The sequence below is a fragment of the Anneissia japonica genome, unplaced genomic scaffold, assembly GCF_011630105.1.
Source record: "Anneissia japonica isolate Jap-2015-1 unplaced genomic scaffold, ASM1163010v1 scaffold1891_len642697_cov171, whole genome shotgun sequence".
Taxonomy (NCBI): Eukaryota; Metazoa; Echinodermata; class Crinoidea; order Comatulida; family Comatulidae; genus Anneissia; species Anneissia japonica.
Window position 1 is genome coordinate 252,291 of NW_022700553.1, and position 9,401 is coordinate 261,691.

A 9,401-nucleotide genomic window follows, 5' to 3' on the forward strand; every position below is an offset into this window, starting at 1 on the left:
GGAATCGAACAACACGTAACGGCGCTAAAAAAAGACAACGGCGTTTTCAGTGATATGATCGGACGATCGGACCGAATTGAATTAAGTCACTTTTTAATTAAAGGAAATCAGGAACCCCCCCCCCCCCCGCCTTTTTTTTTTGGGAGGTAAAAAAAAGAAAGAAATGATAGCCCAGAACGTCTCAAATATTATTTTCGGGCGTCTAGAACACAAAAATTTAGATCAATGTTGTCTCGATCGGCCCAACTTTCGGCCTCCCCCTCCCCCCTCTTTTGGACATTTCTGGATCAGCCACTGGAAATGGTTTGATTTTAGTATAACTCGATGAGAAGGTAATATGAACATCATAATTTATATTAAAATATTGTCACTGTCACTTTTACAGATTTGTAGCGTTTTTTAAGGTGCCTCGCACTTTTGGTACAATACTGCAGCTATATCTTCGTCCTGCCTCGCATGAATTGCAGTTGATGTGGTCGCCAGGGTAGATGGCTTGAATGAACTGCATGCATCGCTGACTCGCAGTTTGTCTGGTTTGTCAATACCCCGAGTACTTCGGTGGTACACTCAGGGTTCAGGATGAAGAGTCCTTCAAGAAAGTTGTTGTTCAGGAGTACTGTTGTTGTTCCTTGTTGTCTGTCTCACTCCCAAGCAGTTGATCTTACTTCCAGTGTGGCCTCATCAACCACAGTGGCGACAGAGGCTGGGGCTGGGGGCTGGGGGAAGGGCGGGGTCTGCAGGGCTGGGGATAATTCCCTGACGAGAGCAAAGTGGGCGTGGACGTACCTTAAAATCTTTCAAAATTGGTCAGGGGCGAGGATAAAAGTCCTAGATCTATGCTCTGATCAGGGAAATTTCCACTCTCAACACCTCCTTCTCCCCCCCCCCCGCCCGTAGTTTTTATATATCATTATTGGATATTCATATATACCATAATTCATATTTATAATATTCATATTCATATTTATAATATAAATATTCGTAATGTTTGTATTTATAATTTATAATATTCATAGACATAGTCAAATTTATAATATTTATTTTATAGTCATAATAATATTCATATTGATATTCATAACAATATTCATAATATTCATAGAGTACTATAGTGTCACGTGATACTACTCCATTGCTATCGTTGCAAAAAACGTTCAACCTCACGCCATTTTCTTCACTGACAAAACCATTGATCAAATTTCTAACGTAATTATTAAGATGTTGTATCTTACTTTTTTTTTGTAAATCTTAATTGATGATTACTTGTGTTCGATAAGTAATATAATGCGAGCTTTTGTGTTTTAGTACATTTTGATGGTAAAATATTAGATTTTAAAATGCCTATTCAGGCGTAATGACGTTAACCAACGTCTATTGACAACAGAGAGCGCCACCCGGCGTCGTGACGAAACGACTGTGGTACAGTACTCCATAGTCACCAATAGTCATGTCACATAAAATTTATAATGTTTATTTTCATAGTCATAACATTCATACAAATAATTTTCCTTCAATTACAGTAGTGATTTTAATGCAGTTTTTTGAAAATAATTTATGACGACTATATATCGAAATAATATATAGCAAAAGATGATTTTTTTTGTGTGTATACAGTGCTCTCTATTGAATAGAACTACTGATAGTTTTAGTAGGACAGGTGTTGTTAGTAATATTTTTATGGAGATTTGGGTAGAACGATCGCATGACTTGCCTACCGAGAAATTTTTTATTAAGAATCAATAATAGCATACAATGACTGTAAATCCATTCTAATCAATACGAATAAAACAATCTTACATTTACTTAATATTTCATAATTTCCCTCTAAATAGTGATATTTAACGACAGTGTCAGTCATTTAGAGGGATTCTAATTACAGGCCAGAGGTGCTAAAGACCAGTAAAACTCCGGTCCCAAAAGTGGTTTTTTAATTGGAGGGAGAAATGTATTTATAATAATTTATATTTATAATATTTATATTTAAAATATTCATATTTTAAATATAAATATATTTCTATTTAAAATATTCATATTTATAATAGGCCCTCTTCATATTCATAATACGATTTATAATTTTAAAAAGAAAAATAATTAAAGTTACAATTATAATTCAAAGTCAATCGTGACTTATCACTGGAACTCCCAATATTATTTCCCTATCCTCCACAGTCCAATAATTTTTCAATAGTGGACGCTCGGCTTGATGTTTTTTTAGGTTCGTGTACAAAGAAAATACCTAATTTTCCGTCACCGCGAAGATATCGAGCACCGCGATGACACTTGAATTGTAATTGAAAAATACTTCCGTAAAACAAGGTTAATTAGAACCTAAAGAAAGTTACTTCAAGTTCAATATTAATTAAGTACGAACAAATAAAGAATTCCTTGAATTAATGAATCCTAATAAACTAAAAAGAAATATTCTAGACCTACTTTAATGACTCAAGGAACGAAATTAGTGCTAGGCCTGGCCGTAGCCTAGCGTAGTTATGGAATCATCGCATAGTCTTGGTTATCAAAGCCAAAGCAAATTGCCCTGTCAAAACTAACATTAAAAGACGGCAATTAACCTATAAAGCAATTAGTAGAGCATGCATCGTACACTAGCGGAAAATTATTATACTTATAGGTTAGATTTAATGGATTCAAAAATTTCATTAAATCTAACCTTCGTATAATAATTTTCCTATAGTGTACTATGCGGAGCTCTACTAATTGCTTATATTCCATATCATATTATTATTTAGGTATTATTACCACACTTAATTATGTCACAATTACTTAATATTTTTTATTATCATCATCTATCATTATTATTATTAGTATTAGGCCTACTACAATTAACTGAGAATTAATCAACAACTTGGACTCAAATTATTTACTTCTTGCTGATATAGTCTACCAAACATTCTTCTTCCATCATCCCAGCAATTCTGTGTCCTCGGACACCCCAGTGTTGCCTTCGTTTGATGTAGTTGGTGAGAGTGAACTTCTAGATCTACGTCTGTTTCTTCGGTACATCATAGCGATAGCGATCAAAATGCTAATTAGGATAGCACTTAATAGGGAAAGAACAATTATTGTGTTCTGCGTATCATTTTTGTCTTTATCTCCGTACATCTCTTGGTTGTCATCAGGCATGCTCCCATACCCTGCTGAATTGGTTATGTTAGTTGGTTGGTTGAACATGGTTTCAATTGCTGTGTAGTTACCTAAAGGTTTGCGAGAGTATGGAGGACGTTGAATTGGCGGAAGTCCCAAATATGAAAGCGCCTTTTCCTCGACGCAGAAGTCAATTTCACAGTCATTGTCTATGGTAGCTAGATGTCGACTATAACCCGTCGGGCATCGCTTAGGCCAACCCCCGGGACCTGTTTCTCGGATGAATGTCGAAGAGATATCACTTGATTCTTTACTTATGCTGTCTGATACATACGTGTTGCTACCTGGCAATGCCAATGGATTTCCTGCTGAACAACTAAAGAACCCACCAAATGGAATAGAATACCTGTAGCCTAATTCATAGTCACTACTGACACACGCGAATAACTCAACGCCCATCCTCAATGGTAGAAAGGTGTTCGGGCACTCATTTGTTTCTGTCAATGGATTCGCCATATTGAATGTATAGACACCACCGAACAGGTATCCACTACGAGCAGGAACAGAACTAGTAGCCGCACACCAGAAAGTTCTGTAAACAAATTTGGTGGTGTCGTGAATGTCTTCACATACATTTTTACAAAAAAACGAGAAGAACCTGCATCTCTCTCTGCAGTTAGTTTTAGTGATAGTGTAAAAATCGTAACCCGAATTCAACTGAACCGCTTCGTAGCCGTCCGGACAAGAGAAGTCTCCTGTGAGAGGGTTTTTCTGTGACAGCTTTGAACAAACATTCTCGGTAAGTGATTTTGATTGCATCTCACACTTTTGATAGACACCGCCAAATGTGTAATTATTGTAAGGTGCGGCACATGACTTGTCGTCATGATTCGCCCTAAAGTTAAAGTTGATTGAATCCATATTAGTGCAGCCTACGTGCTTGTTCACTTCATAGTAACGTTCAACCTCTTCGAGGATTAAATCTGAGACGATATGCACCATGTATGCAGGAACATCTGGCAAGGTGTTCGTTGTAATCATATAGTGCAGTGGATCTCCGTGTCGATCGATGGCAACCAGGTTGTTTGGCAACCCGTCCTGCCAGTCATTTATTGTCTGTTTAACTCTATAAGGACCACCACCAAACGTCTGATATTTTGAGTATGTGCGGCTTTTGAGATAGGATTCAAGGATAGCTTGGTTTACAGACGTATTAAATCCAACACCAGCTGAAATTTCCCAGAACATAGCACTAGCAGCGGCTTTAATCTCATTTTTATCTGAAGAGTGATCTCTGACAAAATTGTTCCTGACATGATCTTGCTGGAGAAAAATTCCGCCTACGTCCACTGCCGTCACCACGTGTGTTCCATAGTCTCGCACTAGCAGTTGAGTCAGGTATCGGGCCATACGTGTATCGTTGTAGTGTGTGCCAATCTCGACTACACGTGACTTAAACGCAGGATGCAAAGTTGGATTGTTGAGGCGGACTGTATACAAATGATGACGCACTTGAACTCGAATTGTTGATGATTTACCGTACACTTGATGTTTCTTTACAGATTCGTTTTCTTCTGAAAAACTTCCACTAATACTTGGACCGTAAGATGTGTAGGCGTTTATCGACTTACTTGATACACTTGTATAGTTCAACCAGTGTTCAAATAACTCCGCAAAGAGTTCCACCTGTATATAAATGTGTTAAGAGAGTTAATTTAAACATGTAAAAAATATTTTTAACATACTTACGTAAAAATACTCTTAGAATAGGCCTACAGTAACTTAACTGGTCTAGAAATTAAATTACAACGTGCTAGTAGGCCTACATTATATTGCGACATTAATAAAATACCGTACTCGCGCAAATAAGCGCCCGGACGCACTTTCTGAGGGGCACTTATTCAAACGGAGCGTTTATTTAAATGGGGCGCTTATGGAAATAGATCAAAATCAAGGGGTTCTTATGGGAAATTATTAAATTCAAGAGGCACTTTTGAATAAAAAAAAGATTATATAAGGACATTACGAATAGTGGTTACGCGGATAAGATAATCGTCCAGAGAACATGGCCCATGACAAGAATGCTGTGAATATTTACATAACAGCAAAAAAGCAGATGCAATTAGTGGTGGTGGGTAGTGGTTAGCTTGTTGGCCATCGGCCCGATTAAGATTAGCAAGATGGAAGGATCATTGTATTTTTTCTTGAAAACTCAGATGAATATGTGCTAAAGGTCGAAAAAAGAAAAAGAGGAATAGGACTATAGACAAATATGTAAAAAGAGTAAAGTTGGAAATATACTGTCTGTCCAGGGATCAGAGCTCTCATCTGTCCAAGAGAAATATCCTCATTTTGATATTGATCTAAGAAGAATGTGTTTCCACTCTGCAGCTCAAATCATGCCAACAACCACAGTCCCAGGATTGATTGGATTATTGACTTGCTAAAAAGAAAATCTTATGATATTATTGAGGGGCTCTTATTCAAATTAGAAGGGCGCTTATACAAACGGGCGCTTTTTAAGAGAATTTTCATGTTAGGAGGGGCGGTTATTCAAACGGGGCGCTTATTCGCGCGAGTACGGTAAATTTGAAAAAGATATTTAGGTACTAAAGAAAAAGCATTATTAACCAATTTCTTTTATTAATGTTATCACTATTTACTTTAGGTTGCTCGTATAACAGGTATTTTTATAGTTATTTTTTGGCAAAAATGATTTTTTCCCCACCTGGAAAAATATGACTTGTGTTCTACAGTCGATGTCAGAGACATCACCATTATGATGTTATGTATCAGCAAAGCTATTTTGGATCATGGATAGAGCGAAGACCGTATCGGTAGGGGCACCGAAGGGGACCCCAATAGTCAGTGGCGCTACGGATTGCCACGCACGAGAGCGTTAATACGCCACTAAGCATGGATAGCTCTACTAGATGGGTACACATTCTACATTCCGTAATAATGGCTAAAGATCTCTGCTTAGTTCTCCGTCTTTTGGCCTGTTTTACATGATTATGAAATCATTGAAAACAAAATAGGTGTCGGGAATATAGCGTTGTCGTATTGGGTTCATCATCAATCAATAGAGATCCAAAATTAGTGAGGTAAAATAATCAAGCTCTCCTTTCACACTTTACTGGACCAGCCATTGAACTCATGGTTACACTGCCTTTCTCCCCTAGGGTATTTGATCTGGCTTTAAATTTCAGGCAAACTCCTTGGAAAGCAAGTTTTTCCATTACACGACTCTTTGAAAATCTTTAAAAAATCTAGCTGCCCGAATATACATAATTTCATCATCTTTATTATACTACTATTCATCGTCAATGATGGAGTATTTTTCCGTTTGCTACGTCTTTTATATTTTGTTGAATCATGGTTGAATTGATAGTATGTTATACTCCTTCACTTTTGGAGTCCTTAGGAGGTAGGCTTTACCCACAAGAACCAAAACCAAAACCACCAACCATGTACGCATTGGACACGATATCCATCATGGTGGTCAAACCACTTCCATGGTAAACTATTGATCTGTCGGATGTCATAAACAGTTCCGAATTATTATGCATTAGCTTAGCTAGAGTTGACTGGGTAAGTCAAGGTCCAATTGCATAAGTTAATTATTTAAAAAAATGTAATCATAGATATCCCTAAATTGAGATTGGCAAATATTTTTAATCGATTAGCCAGAAATCTCAGATAAATGGGCTTATCTGAATGTTCTCGGTGTTTGCATCAGTTTCAGCAGCTCTTGTGTAAGGAAAATAGCATTCATTTATTCACCTTATTTCAGTACCGGTACTTCGCTTGAAATTGACCAATTAAATTATTATAATGTATCCTTAGGCCGAATTATTATGCATTACCGTAGCTTAGCTAGAGTTGACTGGGAAAATCAAGGTCTGATTGCAAAAGTTAATTATTAAAAAAATGTAATCATAGATATCCCTAAATTCAGATTACGCAATACAAGGCTAACTTCTAACATTTAAAGTCTTCTTAAATATTTAAGTCTAATGATATATTTTTGTAAAGATAGGATTTCACCCTAGATATAACCATATAATGTCTCTTTAGAAGTGGTGCGTGAGGCCTTGAGATTGCCTTAGCCATTCTTACTTGTAACCTCTCGATGGCTAAAATGTCACTAGGCTCGCCAACCCACGCTGCACATGCATAATTAATTGATGAAAGTGCCAGAGTTTTCCATAATAAATCATAGTATACATGATTATATTTGGTTTGACCACCTATTATTGATTGTAGATTGCCTTTACTCAATGACTTGTGCAATATAGTGTATTGAATGTAGGTAAAAATGGCCCAGGAAAAAAATGGCCCCGGAAAAAATGGCCCCAGTAAAAATGGCTCCAGTAAAAATTACCCCAAGTGACAAGTAGGTAAAAAATGGTCCAATGAAAAAATTCAGTAATAGAAATGATTTTTTTTTTAATCTTCAAATATCTAAATACTGTAATAAGCAAGAATTTAATCAATAACAAATACACTTACACAGCAGATGCAAATAATGTACTGAGAGATTATTGGAAAATAGCATTTGAATAACATTTTTTGATAGTAGAAATAAAAGTTTTAAAAACGTTATTATATTCCACTTCAACTACCAAAATATGCAACTTATAGATTACTACAAAATTCATTTTTGTTAAGTATTAAATTAAATAACTTTACATAAACAGTGCAAATAAACAGTAGTTAAAGCATATTGGTCAATTGTGTATTTGAATCACAAGTTCATGTATGGGGAAAAGGAGAGGCTTACTTTCTCACAAACTTAGCAATTATGTTCTGCTTAGAGTTACTTCAAAGAAGTATTTGTTAATCAAATATTGTTTTTAAAGTAAACTGAATAATTAGGAATACATTTATTATACCCGGATTGAATTTCTGGAAAATTGTGATTCCGCTTTCGTGAAATTGGCCACAAATAAAATATTTTAGTTGATTTATTGATTATATTAACATTTAAATGAAAAAAAAGTGTTTATGGCTTTTTTTTATCTTTGAGTATTTTATTATTGAATATGTAATTCCTGCAAAAAGTAAAATGTAAATGGCAATTTATTTGATGTTAGATTCTTTTTAAAAACAAAATTATTTCAGTTCAAAAAATTCATAATGATTTTTAAAAATCAGTTTTAATACAGAATGTTATTATTGGGGCCATTTTTACCACCTGTCATTTCGGGCCATTTTTACCGGGACCATTTTTACCGGGGCCATTTTTTCCAGGGCCGTTTTTCCCTGGGCCATTTTTTCCGGGGCCATTCTTACCGTGGTCAGACAGAATTCTAGATACAGTACACTTTAGATATTTATAGGTACTAAAATTCATTCATTCCCTAAAAGCCATATTTTATCATGATTGACACGCTTTCCTGTGATCAAAAATTAAACTAAATTATTTCAGTTATAAAAATGCATGTAATGATTTTTAAAAATCAGTTTTAATACAGAATGTTATTAATGGGGCCATTTTTACCTACCTGTCACTTCGGGCCATTTTTACCGGGGCCATTTTTTCCAGGGCCGTTTTTCCCTGGGCCATTTTTCCCGGGGCCATTCTTACCGTGGTCAGACAGAATTCTAGATACAGTACACTTTAGATATTTATAGGTACTAAAATTCATTCATTCCCTAAAAGCCACATAACTCCATAATGAACGGTCGTATCACATTTTTTTTTTCTGAAAAATGTTCTTAAAAATCTGATCTACACTACTCTATGATTAAAAAAAACTGAAAAATGGGAAAAGAAGAGCCTATCTAAATAGTTTATTAAAATAGCCCTCAATACAGACGTATTACTACGTACGTTTAGTGCTAGACTAGGTTTAGCTACTGTTAGTGTAGTACATATTTCAGTTACCGTATGAGTTTTTATAGTTCTTATTATACTACTACAGTAGTTATTTTGGAGACACCCTTGGACTAGGACCCTAACTGGAAGCTTGCCACAAATACCTAACTGGAAGCTTGCCACAAATACCCGTTGACTGTACGAATTTCTAAGTTGCTAAGCTAAAAGGCCTAGGCCCAGTCCGCACCTATTAATTTAGATCCGAACAACGCGATGTTGTATGTCTAAGTGCTATGCTATTTTGGACAAGCAAAATCTACATTACATGTAATATAATAGTTGTTAATAGCCTGTTGAGAATCACTTTCTTTTTAAATTTTGTTATAAATTTCAAAACATGTAAATTAACAGGTATTTACTATCAAATGACATAAAATTTTCTTATTAATAGGCCTATATATATATATATATATATATATAT

The 9,401-nt window shown here is 35.5% G+C and overlaps 1 protein-coding gene across 1 annotated transcript in view; it reads right to left on the minus strand.

Annotated features, from left to right (window-relative positions):
- Window positions 1-1,162: 1,162 nt before the first annotated feature.
- LOC117103361 (macrophage-expressed gene 1 protein-like) overlaps window positions 1,163-9,401 on the minus strand; it is a 14,119-nt gene continuing 5,880 nt past the window's right edge. Inside the window, exon 3 of the mRNA XM_033243903.1 lies at window positions 1,163-4,785. Within this exon, the coding sequence (XP_033099794.1) occupies window positions 2,917-4,785 (1,869 nt within the window). The 3' untranslated portion in view covers window positions 1,163-2,916. The remainder of the gene's footprint in view (window positions 4,786-9,401) is intronic.